Raw genomic sequence first — 17684 nt, 5'->3', positions numbered from 1 at the left:
CATCTCCCTGTCCATCCATTAATTCTGTGCCTGAAAGGCATTTATTGTTTAGACTCAGGTAGTCATTTGCTTGCACAAGAACATCTGGAGAGTCCAGGTTCCACAGGAGCAGCTCCTGCCCTGTACAGGGAGCCCACAATGTGCCAAAGGCAGCCTTCTCTCCTGCCTCCATGCTCTTGGAGCATGAGAACAAGCTGAGGGAGCTGGGAAAGATGCCCAGCCTGGAGAAAAGGAGGCTCAGGGGGCCCTTCTGGCTCTGCACAGCTCCTGACAGGAGGGCACAGCCAGGTAGGGTCAGTCTCTCTTCCCAGTTAACCAGAAAAAGAGGAAACAGCCTCAAGTTGTGCCAGGGGAGGTTTACATTTGGATATTAGGAGAAGTTTCTTCAGTGAAAAGGGTCATCAGGCATTGGAACAGGCTGCCCAGGGAAGTGGTGGAGCCACAATCCTTGGAAGTGTTCAAAAACCACATAAATATGGGTTGTGGGTGCGTGGTGGGCTTGGCAGTGCTGGGTTGATGGTTGGACTCAATCTCAGAGGCCATTTCCAGCCTTAATGATTCCATGACTGTTTACACATGTGGTTAACTCCTTAGGCCAGAGATTCCTGGTTTTGCAGTGTGAAGGGCTCCTTACTCTAGCCAAAGTTTCCAGGCCACATAAATCATGGCTGTTTAGAAGTACATGTCCATTGCACGTCCATGACAACTGAAGGACAAGCAGCCTGTCCAGGGCTCTGCAGTTGTTAGAGGTCTCTCTCAATGCAGACTTCATTTATTCGCTGCCCCAGACTCTGCTGTGCCAGGAAAAGGCAGGCTGGAAAAGCTTGGAGGTCCCACACAACAGCAAACACCTTCTGTGAAGCAGGAGCAAAGCGGGGAGGTGAGCAGAGCTCATCCTGAGGAGATGGGCCAGTTCTGCCCCAGTACCAGCAGATATTGAAATATAAATTTTTTTTCTGAAACAACTGGCCATGAAGCCTTTTAATAACATAACAGAAAAGGTCAGGGAAAGAATTTCACACTTCTTGAGCAAGCAGGCAGCCAGTATAACTTCATGCCTTCCAGGAATGAGGCAGAGAGAACATTGCACCCTGGATTAACTGAGGCTCTGACACCTCCACCAGGTCCTGCCTGCCTGGTGGCCAGTGGCTTTTGATGGGTGCTGGCTTTCCTAATAGGAGCAGGCTGGAAGGATGGATCCTGGAGATGTGTGCTGAGGCGTGGTGCCTGCTCTGGCTCAGGGCAGAGGATGTGGGGCTCTGGGAGAGGAAGCTCTGGGGGAAGACCATGCTGGGGGGATGAATGGCTGTGTCCAGCTAGAGCCGTGATCAGAGTGATAGAATCCTTTGGGTTGGCAGGGGCCTTAAAGCTCATCTAATTCCAACTCCACTGCTGTGGGCAGGGACACCTTCTGCTGCTAATCCTCAGGCCCTTGAGTCCTGAGGCAAGAGAAGCCTGTTACTCTCTGTCCTGCTCCAGGCTGCCTCATTGCCAGCAGCAGGAGTGCCACTGCTTCACAGGCCCTCCTTCAGCACCTCAGCTGGGACAGGAGAAGGCAGGGAAGCCTGGGGGTTCCATGCCCAATGGCTGTGAAGGGCACTGGTGCTGCTCTGGCATCAGACATAGTTGCCCAGGTCTCTGCTCCTTCCTCTCCCAGGCATGGAAGCAGTGGAAAGTTTGGAAGGAGTCCCCATGGTTCGTTCTGGTGGGGCTCCCCTGAGGATCTCTTCTGCTACCTGGCCAGTGCAGGAGAGAGCTTTCAGCTGGAAAGTTTTTTGGCTGGAAGAAGCTACATAAACATGGCCTTGCTTGTGAGGTCACCAAGACCCAACCCAGCTTCCAGTGAGCTGCCTCCAACAGGGAGAGGAGGGGGCAGCTCAGCCCAGCATCCCCTCCTGTCCCTGGGCTCAGGGAAGGTGCTTTGCCAGCAGCTGCCAGGGGCCTCCTGAAGCTGTGCTCCAGCTGCTGATGGATTTGCTGGACCTGGAGAATGGGGAAAGGGCCCAAGACGGCCCAGCAGGAGGTGGGAATTACAGGGCGGGAGATCTCCTTAAGCTCCTCGTACTCCACAGATCTGCACAGCAAAGTCCTCCTGAAAAGCTCCGATAACCAAAATCATTAAAGCCCAAACAAACCAAGAGTAACTCGTTTTTAACACAACAATGCATTTGATTTGCCTTGAAGTGTCTGGAGAAAAATGGTTCTCCAGGGAAGTGTGGAAAGTAATCCTAGCTCCGTGATCCCTCCTCTCCGCTTTATTTGCCCCTGTCTGGCTTGGCTGCACAGGCTGGGATCGGTGGCTGTGGGCTCCATCAGCTGGCTGCCAGGCAGCAGAGAGCTGGGGGATGCTGCCAGCCCCCTTCCTGCTCCCCTGCTGGAAGCCTGGATGCTGAGAATTTTAGACTTTCTGTGTTGAAAGGCACAGACCCTCAAGAGAACACTGCATTTGACCTGAGGCCATGGAGAATGCTTCCAAAATTGAATGATAGCGCTGGGATTGTGGGTGTGGAGTTTGAATAGAAGTGTGTGATATCACCTGGTGGAAAACTTAGAATTTAAGGTTTTAGAATATAGTAATATATAGAAAACAAGATGGAAGTTTTAAGGGGGAGGCTGGTCCTTCTTCTTCACCTTCTGCTCCACAGGTTTGAGTAGTTTTCTGTAATTAGACAGAAAAGTCTGCATTGAGGGACAGGGAGGCATGGAGGGGCTTGCAGGGAATGAATTACCCACTTGCCCTCCTTCAAGCCCCACACAAACATCTCCCAGCAGGCATTAGCCCCTGCTGCTCCTGATCCTGTCCTGCCGGCTCTTCCTGACTCCAGCCAGGTCAGGCATGGATCAGATAGCTGAGCCATGCTTTGGAAACCACATCAGCACCTCTCTGGGATGATTTGTGTAGCTATTTGTCCCAAATCATTGCTGAGTTAATGACTTCCTTCTCTGTGGGATATCCCCCTCCCAAATTCCTGAAAGGTTATGTGCTCTGCCATGCCTTGGTGTCCTCCTTGCCCTGAAACACCTCTGGCCTGGGGTGGGGCTGAGCTTCTCCTGGTGACAACCACCCTCAGGAAGTCTGAAATGGATGTGGAGGCTTTTCAGAGCTTTAAATACACACATACACACACACACACACACACAAAAAAAAAAATAAAGAAAAAATAAAAAAAAATTTTTGGGGCAAGCTGCCAGTGGGCTTTCCACAGTTTTCTTTCAGAAATATTTTGAGCATCCTCAGCAGACCTCAGATTATAAACTGTGGTGTCCAATTCAACCAGCAGGCATCGATTTCAGCATGGGAATGAGTCTCTGTATCTTGTGATATGTGGCAAGGCAGGTACCCTGTTCCCTCATGGCATGATAACCTGAGTCTCTAAGGCAGTCTTGTGTGTAAAAAACCCCACTACTTTCTCTGTTTTTTAGTGAAATCTGGATTAAAAATTTCAAATTATTTGACAGAGGAGGTGAAGTGATGGTGTCCCTGTGTTTTTGGCAAATGCATTAGCCTGTGTATTCTTATGTATGTGTGTGCATTCAGTATATATATATACAGACATATGGGTTCACATTCCTTGGCAGTCCCTTTCTCCTACCCCTCCAGGGCTGTCCCCTCCCTGAACACCATGCCCAGCACATCCATTCACCTGGATTCTCATCTTCCCCCTCCCTGCCACTGCACTTCCTCAAGAGAAGCCTTGTTAGTAAGAACCTAATGAAGTAAATGTGCTAATTAACCTTCCATTACTCTCCTCATTAAATCAACCTTTAATTTGGTTGGCAAAGTTCCTCTCCTTTACCACCCAGCTGTCAGTTTTCTTCTGCTGTCTCGATCTCTCTTTGGCCTCCTGTTGGGGATGGGAAAATCAATCCCGGCCTGATTTTCTTTCCCCTTCTTTCCAGCCAGCTGTAAACGCCAGTCAACAAGAAAGTAATAATGTACTTTTCCCACCCTGGCAAGGAGAGTTGCAGACATCAATAAACAGCTATTTAGGATGCAAATCGCTTTCCCAATCAGCCATCAGCCTTTGAGTTTGGCAGGGATGGTCTGTGGGCTCCAGCATCCCCTCACAGTGCTCCCACATCCCATCCTGCTGCTTTGCAGCCATCCCAGAGCAACTGTGGGATGCCCAGAGAGTTGCATCCCTCTGGCTTTGTCCCATTCCAAGTACTGATGTGGGTGGAATGAGGCTCTGCAAGCCTTTGGGAGTTCTTCTGGTTCCCTTCAGGATTCACCCCACCCTGAATCCTGCCATCCCTGTGGCCTCTATCCCCCAACACCTGTGGAGCTGCCGCTGTCTGTTGTTCCTTGGTGATCTCCAAAGCTTTTCTTTCCCCTTTTTCTTGAAGAAGAAATAAATGGAGGGGGGCAGAAGCAGATGGGGATCAAAGGCAGTAGCAGTGGTGGGTGGGGGGCTCACCTTTCAAGTCAATGGATGGATAAAAAGGCATCCAAGGATCTTCCATGGGGAATCAGTGTGGGATAAACCATCCCCTGTCCCTTCAGTGGCAACTGGGGTCCTCTCCCAGCATTAGAGACCGGTGCAGCCCATCGTCTGATGGTGGTCGGCAAGGGCTGCCACCATGAGGACAGCACAGGGCTTCTCAACCTTTTTCAGCTGACTGACCCTCCACATTTTGCTCAGAGGGTTGAGTTTGTGTCCTGCTCTGTGAGGACTCACCTGCCCCATCTACGTTAGGAGCACCTTGCACCTCCTCTACCTTCTCGCATGGGTTATGGAAGTACGGGGTGGGGAAACACTGGGAGGACTCCCAGCCCAGCTTCCTCCTTTCCTTCTGCTTTATGTGGATGGAAAATGTCTTGGAAAGTCCTTGCTGCAGAGGAGGAATGGACAGGGTGCTGATAACTGGGGACTGCCAGCCAAATGTCCGGGGCAAGCTGGGTATGGCAGCGGCTCAGACATGCGGAGAGGATCTAAGAAAGCAGGAGGGCGTTCAGAGGGCACGGGTGGGAATATGAAAGCATGGCTCAGCAGCAGCTCATGGAGGCTGGAGAACTCTCAGCTGGACGTTTCTGATGTCCTCCAAGCCTGGGCTTTGTCCTTTCTTCCAGCCCTTCTCCCCACCTGTGGCCCACACAGCTCTCCCTCCCTGTCAGCATCTTAATTGATCTTGTTGTTCTCAATCCCCCCCTCCCCAGTGCTCCATCTCCAGCTGTGCTTAAACAGAACAAAATCTCTTCCAATTTCCCTGCCGCTTAAAAGAAAATTGAATCCTTTATCTGCAAGAGAAGAGGAAAACTGCAAACACAAGAAACAGTAAAGAGTTAAATAATCAAAGCAGATGATTCCAAATTGCCTGGAAAGTTAAACATGAATGGCTTGGCTTCTTCCTGCGTGCTCCTTGGGTTCTTACAAGTATAAAAATATGCTTGCACTCCTTGTTCCCATTAAATATTCTTATCAAGCCAGCTCTGTAAATAAAGGGAAGGGGAGGAGGGAGTTACCGGGCATGATTGACAGATCTGAAGTCCTCGTCTTTCTGTCAGGGCCCAGTGCTCTTTGGCTGTGTTTATCTCTTTAATCTAAATATCAATCCGTGAGACCGAAATGGAGTGGAATAGGAATCACGACAGCCCAAGAGCTGAGGATAGAGAGAGAGAGAGAGAGAGACTTATTGCAGCTTGTGCAGCCTCTCCCTGTCCTGATGGAGCTGTCAGGAAAAATGCACAGCTAGAGCAGAGGTGGGAAAACAAAACAAAATCACAGCCTGGCCCCTTCCCCCCGCCCAACCAAAAAAAGAAAAAAAGGAAAAATCCCAACAATTCAGCCTGTGAGAGGGGAAAGAAAATCAGGAAGCAAATGCAGCCCTGCTCCTGTCCAAATTACACAAGCCAGGCAGCAGGATTCCCCCCATGCCTCCCACTGTTCCCAGTAGAATGGGGTTGGGTGGTTTTCCTTTGCTGCTGGCTTTGCCTGGTGATTTGGGATGTGGCTGAGAGTTCAAGGAAGAGGTGTTCCCAAGGTGATGCTCTTTGCCATGTGAACACCCTGGCCTCACACCTCCTTCTCAGCAGTCCCTTTAGGGCCATCACTGTCTTCACCTTGATACATCCTCTCCCAGACTCTTCATGCTTTTACACCCACAGAGTTCCTATGGAGCCAACACTCCTGTGATTTTAATCTGTTTTCAAAACTGTCCTCAGCCCCCACGTCTCTCCCAAAGCATCCAAGGCTGTTTCCTCGAGCAAAGGGCTCCCATGGGAATCATCACCCAGGGGCTGCTGTTGGCTGAGTGACACTGTGACACGGGCAGTGTCACCCCTGGGCAGATGACTTTGAGTTGCCCCTGGTGCTGCTGAGTGCTGAGGTTGGTGTTGAAGAGGAGGGTAATTTGCCTGAACTGGGTGTTTGGCAGCCATTAGATGTGCCAATCATCTGGGTTTTGCCATTCCCTTTCTCCAGGCTGGGATGCAACATGTTCATGTCCGTCTCATGGCAAGGACCTGTTCAGCCCATCCCTCCTCCTCTGTTTTATCCCCCCTGTGCCTGCTGGGCCTCTCACCTGCACGAGATGCAGTTGCAGATGGTGGGTGGCGTGATCGGCTTCCCAGAGCGCTTGCAAACACTTTAGTGATCATTGAGAATTTATATTTCTTCCACCAGACTTTGACCTTAATTTCTTCTATTTTGCTGGGCTGTAAAATTCATTAGAGACCCAACAGCGAAGTGATTGAGATGTCAGGCCAGGCAGTTGTGGGGTTATTTAATCGCTGAGATGTGCCACTTGCCATTTAGGTGGACAACAGGGGAATATGAAATCAATGCGGTTCATTAGGAGAGGACTTGCATCCAGCTCCAGTAAAACCCATGGGCATTTAAATGGTCTTGGGTGTCACCAGTGAAAGCTCATGCTGGAAGAGCCTGTTTATCTCACTTTTGGGCCATCTTCTGTCACTTGGTGTTTTAAAGCCCAGTCTCCAGCCATTCCAGCAGCCCGGCTACAGTAAACCACTGCCCGCTAAATCACGGCTGCCCAGGCAAGTGTTAACCTTGCCTGTGTGGAGCTGATGTTGCAGGGGCTGCTGTTATAAAACACAATCAGGAAGGCTCTTGTTTTCCCTGGTGGCTGGCAGAAGAGGTGGGGAAAAGCTCTGCCATTCCCAGGGGGGTTGATTGACTATTTTTCCCCCCTAGCCGGGTTCAGCGCAGCCCTCTGGGGTCATTAGCGCCGATTGAGCTGCTGGCCCTGGGCAGGCTTTGGAGCGGCTGGGGAAGCGGTGGCAGCCCAGCATTGCCTTGATTCCCCACTCCCTCTTTCCCAGCTAATCATGGAGCCACCGGGCTCCCGTGCCAGCCAGCCAGGGGCTCTGATTGCCACCTCCCGCCGGGCAGCCTCTCTGTAAAAGCCTGGGGGGAACGCGGCCGGGCCAGGCAATGCTGACAAAAGAGCTGTTTTCCGACTAAAGTCATTCCATAATAACTTTAAGTAGGTTTTCCATTGGTTTTCCATTGGGCTTTTGCAGCCTGGTGATTGCATCTCATGGAAGTGCTTGGCCCTTCACATTTGTCGCCTCCAAATCAAAATCAAATCCCAATCCCAGTGGCTGTCAGCAGTTAGCTGTTATTCCCCTGGGACCTGAGGCTGCCTTGAGGAAGGGATGTTTGGATGGCTGCCTACTTAATACATGCAGGTTTTGGTGGCTCCAAAAATCAGTTGGATGCCAGGGCATGGCTTCCCATCCTGGAATTCCTGTACCACAGTCTGAGCGGCCCGTGGCTGCCCAGTCAGCCCCAAGCAGCAACTAGATCTGCCGCACTTTCCTAGAAAACAAGGAAAAAAAACCCAAAAAAAAATAGGAAGCAGATGGGAATTCTCCTTCTGTTTGCTTTCCCAAGCCACAGGCATCTTGCTGGAGGAAGCCAGGGACAGGCTCTGCCCGGTCACTCCAGTAGCCTGACAGCTTTTTGACGTCCTGTAATTGCTTTCCTGCCACAACTCTTTTAAGCAGAGAGCTCCTGGCCAAAGCAATTTGTTCCCCATCAATTTTTATTTCCTGCTTTGTGCATGTAAGGGAGGGAAAACAAAGAGGGCGAAGGAGAACAAACAGAGCTGGGACCTGCTCCGGTGGGAAAGGTGGGAAGGGTTTGGCTCTCCAGCCAGGCAGGACATGGCAGCCCTGATCATCATTCCAATGGGCTCTGCTCACCCTGCAACCAACTTCCAGCTGCTCATCCCTGTCTGGCAGTTTTGGGAGGAGAACTGCCATCCCAGGGGCTCTGTGGGGAATCTGGGCCACCTCGAAGGCTCTTCTTGGTTCTTCGAGCCCTCGCTGACTCCTCCTGCCGTGCTCCCCGAAGCTGCTGCGAGTGGAGTTAATCTCCAGCAGTTTAAGGAGTCGTTGAGTGGGTCTGGCGGATGATGAATGTCGAAACCATTACCGGGTGAAGCTCCATGGAGCTGTTTAAAACTGAATTCTCCCATGTAAATTTCTGCTCCATCAATCCTGATGACATGTCAAACATTGCTATTGTTTCCTGAACAAATTGGATGACATGCCCTTTCCTGCAGAATTGCCCAGGAGAGAGCAGAGCTGCTCGCCAGCTCCTCGCTTTTGTCTCCAGCTCTGCTGGCCTGCGGGTGGGGAAGGGTGGATATGATGACCCTTGGTGGGACAAAAGGAGACATCCCAAATATTTGTGCTCGGGGGATGCAGATGGACAGAGAGCCAGCCAGGCCATGAGTATTTTTGTGTGATTTGTGTGCTGGGTGCCTACATCCTGCTGCAGCAAATAAATTAATCCTTTGGGTTATCCAGGCTTCCTCTTCTTGCTACTGTCTCAGAGTTTAGCTGCACAAATGTGGGATTTTTTTTAGAAATGGACTGTGCTGGTGACAGCTCATAAAAGTACAGATGTGGACCCGCGTTTTCATCCTGCCCTTTTGCAGGCTCCAGTGGGCAAATCCCGCTTTAATATTCCGGGCAGGAGAGGAGAGCCGTAAAAGCCATTTGATTGCTTCTCCAGGTGGAACCCCGAGAAACTTCCAGCCAGATGCCTTTCCTCCCCGGGCTGTGGGGATGGATGCTGGGGGGGAAAACGAGTCAGTGATTGGGAAAAGCCACAGGAAAACAGCTGGTACCCTGGGAATGCTGACAGCTCAGTGGGGTTTGGGGTGTTCTGCAGGCGTGTGCTCTCTCGCATCCCTCAGCGTCGCTCTGCAAAGGGAGTGTGTGTTGCCTCTCCAGGGGCTTGAGCAGCTGAACATCCTTTTTTACCCTTAGAGGGGAAAAAGCTTGGTAATGCAGAAACAGGTGAAGATCCCAAATTAAATATGCTGAGCTTGTGTGTGGTTTGGCTTTTTTTTAGCATGTTCCCTGTCACGCTCAACTAACCTGCTCCATTGCCCGGCATTATCTCCATGGTGCTCAGTTGCCAGGAAAGCCATCCAGCCGGCCTCACCTTCCACCTCCCTGCTGTAAATCAGGGACATTAATTAGCCTGGCTGGTGAGGTGCTGGATGGGGCAGAGTCAGGCTGCCTGTCCTCCTGGCTCCTCTGGAGAGGGGCTTTTTGCCTCACTGGCACTTTTGATGTCATCACAGCTTGTGGTCCAGACACCCTCCTGACTCCCCTCTCCCCAGGGCTCCCATTCCCTCCTTGCTAACCTTCTTTTAACCTTCCTCCTTCCCTATCTTTTTTTTTTTTCCCTCGTCAGAAGAAAATTACACTTTCCCAGTGTTGTCTGTCACTGCAATAAGCACTTACGAGTGCAATTGTATGGGGCCAAATGAAGGGAATTCATTTTGCCCGTGCTTTCTGGTACTGTCAGACCCCCTGTAAATCATTATCTCATCACCAGCCCATCCAGGTGCATGGAAAATGCTTTTCTGGGCTCTGCTCTCGCACCAGCCACTTAGGAATGAATGGAACTGAGGGATTCACAGCAGTTATGGGCACAGAAGTAATGCATAGGAAAAATCCTGGCTGGAGGTTGGGGGCTGGCATTGCTGAGGGTGCTCAAAGCACTCAAGGATTTCAGGGAGAGAGGACCCAAAAAAGGGTCTGGTGGCAGGTGTTAGGATGGGGGATTAACCCCAAAATGAGCTGGCTGAAGGATGCTGGTGTGGGCAGATGCTGGGCTGACCCCCGTTTCTCTCCAAGTGTTTCCATATGGAAGAGTTGCCACACTCTGCCTGGGATGGAGCACCTCCATGGATGTCCTCTGGGAGGGAAGATGGACCACATAGGGACTTGTCCCCCAGGAGTGGGTGCTGCTCACTCTCTGGGCATCTCTCCAGGCAGATTTTTGCAGATTTGTTCCATTTTACCCAACGCACTTCCAATGCCCACGGAAAGGAAATCGCATTGCAGCAGTGGAGAGGAAAATCAGCAAAACCAGTAGGTCTGGAAGGCTGGATCCTCCAGAGCACCCTTCAGCTGGCACCAAGCAGCAGGAGTTCACTTCTCAGCCTGGAAAAGTGTCTGGGGAGAAAAACTTAAATAATCCTGTCTGGTTTTCCTGCCTTTTGCTCTCTGTCACCCCGTGGTGTGGCAGGGGAGCAGTGCATGGGGTAAAGCTGTGCTCAAGCTCCTACTCTGCTGTCAAGGGTAATCAAGGCCATCGATAAATCAGGAAGGTTTCAGGAACAAGCTGTGTTCCATGCCACTCCTAAAATACAGCCTTTTCCTGGTATCTGGACATAAAATGTGTCTTTGACCCTGCTTCCTCACAGACCTGTTGGTCTCTAAGTAATCCAGACAGGACTCAATTTAGAAAATATACTGGGGGAGAAAAAGGATATTTTGGGGATTGCATTCCGCTTTCCTCACCTAAAAATAAAATTTTCTGCTCCTTTTTCCTGCTGCCACTCATGCATATTTTATATATTCATTAGAGCAAAGACTTTGAAACACAAATAAATCTTGCTTTGCTCATCCAGAGCTGACACAGCGAGTTGTGAACACCTTCCCCAGAAGGTGCTGGTCATTTAGCCGTGACCAGCCTGCTCCAGCTGCAGCAGCTGCTGGTGGAGTGGATGCATCCTGCACCATCCCAAACCACTCCATCCATGGGAATGCAGCAGATTGCACCCCCAGAAGGGCTATCCTTTTGGAAAGCAAGACCAAAATCACTATTCCTTGCTTTTCCAGATCTGTATTTTTACCTGGGGTGCCATTCTGAAATGTGAGAGATTTTTATTTCTCTACTCGTCACGGTTTGGCATTGGCACCCACGAAAGCCGTTCACTCACCCTCCCCTGCCACAGCTGGGCAGAGGAGAGAAAAAAAAATTAACGAAGGGTTCATGAGTTGGGATAAGGACTGGGAGAAAATACTCCAAGGGGAGGTACAAAGTGAGTTTATTACTAATAAATTCAGAGGAGGATATTGAGAAGTGAAATAAGCCGTTATAAATCACCTTTTCTTCTCCCCAAACCCTCCCTCCTTCCCAGTGACAGCACAGGGGACAGGCTGTGGGGGTTTGGGTCATCACCTAAGGTTTTCTTCTTCTTGGCTCAGGGAGAAGAGTCCTTCCCCAGTAAGACCATGAGGTCCCTCCTACGGGGGACAGTTCTCTGGGAACTTCTCTAGCATGGGTCCAAATCCCATGAGCAGCACTCCTACCATACCTGCTGCAACCTGAGTCCCTCCCAGGGGCACACTTCATCCCAAAGTGCTGCAGCATGGGTCACTCTTCCATGGGGTGCAGTCCTCAAGGGCAGGCTGCTCCAGCCTGGGAGCAGGGCCCTTCTCTCCATCAGGTCTTCCACTGGAGCACAACCTCCTCCAGCTGCTTTTCTTCTTAAATCTGTCATCACAGAGGCATTACCATCATCTCTAGCTGGCCCATATTTGGCCAGCAGCATGTCCATCCTCAGAGCCATCAGGGGTTGGCTCTGCCAGACAAGGTGGAAGCTTCCAGCAGCTTCTCACAGAAGCCACCTCTGTGGCCCCCTGCTACCAAAAACCAGCCCCTGCAAGCCCAACACAACTCTAGAATGCACAGGGAAGGATCTGAGCTGTGGCTGCAGAGTCCCAGCTTTCTGCTCTCATGGGGACAGGATGGGTGGCCCTCAGGAATTATCCATGGAGACTTTTATTTCAGATGTGCTTCTCAGGTTGGCTTAGTGTGCTAGGAGAAGTAAGTAGGTGTAACATTTCCCACTGCCAAAGGTTTTGGGAGCAACACTGAGGAATGTTGATGGAGGGCTGTTAGCTGGAGCAGGCTGGGAGTCAGGGATGAGCAGGGGAGTGCAAGCAGCCCCTGCCCTGCAGCTCCTGAGGGATAAATGGCAGCACAGCAGGTCTGCAGAGGTGTGTTCAATGCAATATTTCCATAAATACCTTCATTTATTAATTACGTTTTACCTTTTCCAGGCAACTGACAATGACGTGGGCACATATGGGAAAGTGAGCTATTTCTTCAGCGATGACCCTGACCGGTAAGTGTGACTGACTGGCAGGAGTTTGATCCTCCAAAATCCTCTTCTAACCCCACTAGGCGGTCACAGGGCCATGAAAGGCATTGGTTATGTCCTACCTGAGAAATGCCCTATGATCCCCCATCTCTGCTGTCTCCCAGAGGTGTGAGCTCAGCATATGCCTGGTGCTCAGCATGTTTAATTGCTTTGCCAAGGTGGGACCTGCAGGCACCAGCATTGCTTGGGACCAGTAAAAGGTTTCACAGCGTGTTGTCGGCCCTGGAGCAACACCTGCGGTGGTGGAAAGTTGGGGAAGACACATGGGCTGCCCAGCAGAGCAGGTCTGTGGGCCTCTGCTCCCATTTTCTCTGTCTGTGGAACAGCACTGAGGGTTGCTCGCTGCTCAGCTGTGTGGAGCTCTTGAAGGTGTTCTGGGACCTAATATCTTGCAGAAAAAAATCATGAACGTCACGCTGCCAGGCTGCTGCCTCTCCAGTGTGTGGTCACCAAGGCTTTTTCCCCTTCCTTTGCTGTCCCCTCAGCTTCTCCCTGGACAAGGACACGGGTGTGATCATCCTGACAGCTCGGCTGGACTTTGAGACCACTCAGCGCTACACCCTGACCGTCATCGCCCGCGACGGCGGCGGGGAGGAGACGACGGGGCGCGTCAGGATCAACGTCCTCGACGTCAACGACAATGTCCCCACCTTCCAGAAGGAGGCCTACCTGGGGGCCCTGAGGGAGAATGAGCCCTCTGTCACCCAGGTGGTCCGGCTCCGGGTGAGGGACTGCCGTGGCTCCTCCTCTTGGGATGTGCAGGAGGGAGACAGGAGTGGGTTAGAATCACAGGATGGTTTGGGTTGCAAAGGAGCTTAGAGCTCAGATGGTTCCAACACCCTGCCGTGGCTGGAGACATCTTCCAGAAGACCAAGTAGCTCCAAGCCCCATTCAGCCTGGCATTGAACACTTCCAGGGATGGGGCAGCCACATCTTCTCTGGACAACCTGTGCCAAGGCCTCCCCACCCTCACAGGGGAGAATTTCTACCTGATATCTAATCTAAACCCCACCTCTGTTAGTTTAAAATGATCAGTGCCTGTGATGGGTTTAACAAACAACTTCCAAAGCAGGTCCCAACAACCAGTTTCCTTCTTGCATGAGAGAAGCAGGCGAGAGCAGGCTGGATTAGATTCCCTCAGGGCCCATGATGGGCACAGCTCCCTCCATCACTCTTCCAGTCTCCTTGGGCCCAGCCTACACCTCTCAGCTCTCCCTGGCACAGCTTCCATGCCCATGTATTCCCTCTGCTCACACCCTAGGCATCAGATGAGGACTCCCCTCCAAACAACCAGATCTCCTACAGCATCGTGCAGGCGTCTGCCTTCCGCGACTACTTTGACATCACGATGTCCGAAGGGTACGGAGGTAGGTGCTGGTCTGGCACCACAGGGGCACCCCTGGGCCTGCCACATCCTGCTCCCTGACCCCTCACTGTGCATCCTTCCAGTGATCATCGTGAACCACCCCCTGGACTATGAGCAGGTGGCCAACGGGGTCATCTACCTGACGGTGATGGCCAAGGACGCTGGCAACCCGCCGCTCAACAGCACCGTCCCCGTCACCATCGAGGTGTTTGTAAGTACAGTGCCTGCATTCCCCTCGTGCTTGCCCTGCAATTGCTCCAGAGCAGGGCTATTAATCCATCAATAACCCAGCAAGACTGTCCCACCCCGTGGAGGATGTGTATGAGTGGATTCCTATTACACGTGTCTCGTGTGTGTGTCGTACGTGTCTCATGCCACAGCTAACCACGGGGAGGAGCAGAGCAGGAGCGGTGTGGAAATCCCTCTGGAGGAGGGGATTCTGCTGGGAGGCACAAAGCAGCGCAGCGTTCCTCGGGAAGATCAGATCAGCGTGTCACTTTGAGGCACATTGTGGTTTGAGGGTGTCTGCAGGGAGGCGTCAGTGATGGAGACAGTTTGGTTGATAACGTGTCAGTCTCGCAGCTGTGGGATCTCTGCCACGCTGGCGGCAGCGTCAGTCTGGGAAGGTGGAGGAGATAAATCCAGCGATGCTGTGAGATGGGAATGAAGTCCCATGAGCATGTCTCTCCTTCAGATCCCTCACCATGCTCGAGAGAGGGGGAGCAAGGCAGTGCCCAGGGAGTTGGTGGTGGTTAAATACATCCTTCCCACACTGGGCTTTCGACAGCATAAACACCTCTTTTTCAAGACCACACTTGAGTGGGTCATCTCCCCGGGCTGGGTCTCTATGCTGGCAGGGTTTAAGTAGCTGTCACTTTTCCCACTCTCAACCAAAGGGAATTTCTCTCAGCTGGAAAAAGAAAAGAAATAAAAGCCAAAAACTAGGAAGAAAATGAGGGGGAAGTGTTTTGTGACGGCACTTGAGGAACAAGAGCTGTGAGAAGGCAGAACCAGAGCGAGTGTGGAGGGAGGTGATTTTTTTTCATCCTTTGGTTGTTGGTTTTTAATAAAGAAGTCAAACTCGCCTTGTAGATTTCCCATTAGGGGACAATACGCTTTTGTAGAGGGAGCGCCGAGACAGAACTAATAGTGCGCGCCGTGCCAGGATCCCAGGAAATAGCACTGCTAATAAGTTTCTGCCTCACTCCCTGCCACTGATGCCCTGCTCAGGGCAATGAGCCGGTGGCTCACGGCGTGCCTGTGCCTGGAGAAGAGGGCTTGTGTGCTTGGTGTGAGCGTGGGCCACTCTCAGCATCCTTGGAGATGGCCTGGAGGGATAGGGCAAGGGGGATCAGCTTCAGACTGGAGGAGGAGGGAGGTTTAGGTGGGATATTGGGAAGAAATTCTTCTCTGTGAGAGTGGTGAGGCCCTGGCACAGGCTGCTGAGAGTATCTCTGTGTGCCCCTGGGTCCCTGGCAGTGTCAAAGACCATATTGGGTGGGGCTGGGAGCAACCTGGGATAGTGAAAGGTGTCCCTGCCTGTGGCAGGGAGTGGGAACTGTCTGAGCTTTAATGTCCCTTCCAACCCAGTTCTCAGATTCTATGATACAGTGGCTGTCCAAGGGTCAGGAGAGCATAGGAAGCTGGTTTTAGCTGGCTAGGTGGATTTGTCTTCTGTGGGAGTGGAAGAGTGCCAGGTTCTGTCTGGCGCCGCTGCAGGTGCCGTGGGGAGCTTTGGAGCTCCTGTGCCTGAAGTGGGAAATGTCCTTCTCGAGTAGAAGGCAGGTGCAGGCCAGCCCTGGCCAGATGGAAAGCCAGCCAGAAGCAAACCCTGCCTCCTTGGGACCAGGCTTGTCGGGCCGTGGCTTTGCTGAGCATGGCCTGATGATCTCAGGAACATTAATGACAGCACACAGCATCTGCTCTGGCTCATGTCCACCCAGCTGGAGCCCCAGCTCAGCCCCATCCAGCTGCACTCAGCCTCTCTCTTGCCTTTAACCTGCCCAGGCCTCCAGGGTTTGGCCTGGATGAGCCTCACCGATCCTTGGGAGGAGGAGGAGGAGGAGGGATGATGCCAGGACAGGCAGCAAGTTCCTCATTACCCTCAGAGGACATGCCAGCAAAGCTGAGTGACTCAAAGGCTGATTAAAGACCACCTGCTTACAGAAACTAAAGCAGGGGCTGGCAATTTAATTGCAGCATGATGGGCATCGTTGGCATGTGAAATTGCTTCAAATCTCAGGTTCAGTGGCAGCAGGAGCAGCTGAGCCTGATTGTCCATTGGTGGTCTTCAGGTAGAAATCATCTCCAGTGCAGCCCCAGGGAAATGGAGAGGTCCATAACGGTGTTTTAATGTCCTGACAGCTCCATCCTTCCCTCCATAGACAGTTGGGTTTGGTTCATTTAAGGCAGATTCTTAACCAAGTTCAAACAGCACTTAAAACCTCCTGGGAGAGCTTTAAACCAGTCCAAAATCTGTTCTGAGGTATGTTGCAAGCAACTGCTCCTGCCTGGTTTCTCCAGGATGTCCATAGTCCTTAGCAAAGACAGGCTTGGAGGGAGCACATTGGGATGCAAACCAGCTTCCCTTCCAAAAAATGCTATGCTGCCCTCTGTGCAAGCACCCACAACATTCCTCCTCTGGAAGGAAGGCATCCAAAGCTCAGGAGCTCCCCTGGCCAGTCCAGTTTGCCTCATGACCTTGTGGCCAGGATGACCTGGAGCACTGAGCCACCCCTGTCCTCCTCGAGGAGGGAGGATCAGGTCTGTGCACGACACCTCATGTGGTGCTTCATGTGGTGCCTGAGGCTTTCCAGGCTTGTGGTAGAGTCAGGAGCAGCTCAGAAGATGCTCCTCTGTCCGTGGTGGTGGTTCCTCAGCCCTGTGCTGGCTCGTGAGGTGATGGGGTAGTCGGTACCATTTTCACTGCAGGGCTCACAGAGTCACTGGCAATCATCTTCCCCCAGCCTCAGCCGCCTCCACACTGAAACCCTGAGCTCAGCCCCCCAGGGCCACCTTCCCCTGGCTGGCATCCTAAACTGGTCCCACCTTGAGACAGAGCCACCCAGGAGCATCCCCATAACAGACTCTTGGAGCTGCTTGACCATTTTGCCTTTTTCCCAACCAGCCTCTCGACCTTCTCTTTGCTTCAGGATGAAAACGACAATCCCCCCACGTTCAGCAAGCCCTCCTACGTGATAGCCGTCATGGAGGACATTATGGCAGGTACAGGGCACACCCCTGCTCCTTCTCTGGGCTCCTGGGAGGGCCTGAATGGGGTGGGTGATCCCTTCTGGGGAGGTAAAGTCTCACAGATGTGGGGCCTGGGGGTTTGGTCAGTTTGTGCATGTACAGGAGAAGGGACCTTCTGTCTGGATGACCTGCAGGAGCAGTGTAGGGGCACAGGGCAGTTCTGGCTCATCCCAGTCCTCATTTCTACCTCTCCCAAGGAGCCACAGTGCTGTTTCTCAATGCCACCGACATGGACCGGTCCAGGGAGTATGGGCAGGAGTCAATCATCTACTCCCTGGAAGGCTCCTCGCATTTTCGGATCAATGCTCGCTCAGGTGAGCCTCTGGACGTGCTCTGCACTTTTCTTTTCAGTTCCCTCTTTTACCCTCACCCTTCCCTCCTCTCCCCCAGTCAGCCTGCTCAGGACTCTCACAGTTTGAGGGATTCACCAGATTTCAGGCACTACCATTTGCTCAGCCACCCTGAGAGCTTCAGCTGCAGCAGAGGCATCTGTGGAAACTCATCTCCTCAGCCTAAGGAAAGGCTTGGCTGTGAGGGTTCCTGTTAGTTCAGGAGCTGCCCGGTCCAAGAAAGCTGCTTTTGGATCCAAAAAAGGGTCCATTTGTGTGCTGTCCTGACCTTGGTTTTA

General features: G+C 52.1%; 1 protein-coding gene across 1 annotated transcript in view; it reads left to right on the top strand.

The window, feature by feature from the left end:
* Positions 1 to 17684, top strand: part of CDH23 (cadherin related 23) — a 188037-nt gene that overhangs the window by 113016 nt on the left and 57337 nt on the right. The window contains exons 14-19 of the mRNA XM_030275637.4: positions 12338 to 12402; positions 12924 to 13161; positions 13700 to 13805; positions 13888 to 14015; positions 16957 to 17029; positions 17254 to 17370. Of these exons, the coding sequence (XP_030131497.4) occupies positions 12338 to 12402; positions 12924 to 13161; positions 13700 to 13805; positions 13888 to 14015; positions 16957 to 17029; positions 17254 to 17370 (727 nt within the window). The remainder of the gene's footprint in view (positions 1 to 12337; positions 12403 to 12923; positions 13162 to 13699; positions 13806 to 13887; positions 14016 to 16956; positions 17030 to 17253; positions 17371 to 17684) is intronic.

Source organism: Taeniopygia guttata, chromosome 6 (assembly GCF_048771995.1).
Source record: "Taeniopygia guttata chromosome 6, bTaeGut7.mat, whole genome shotgun sequence".
NCBI lineage: Eukaryota > Metazoa > Chordata > Aves > Passeriformes > Estrildidae > Taeniopygia > Taeniopygia guttata.
The sequence above is the reverse complement of the archived record's forward strand: the minus strand, read 5'-3'. Positions and strand labels throughout refer to the sequence as shown.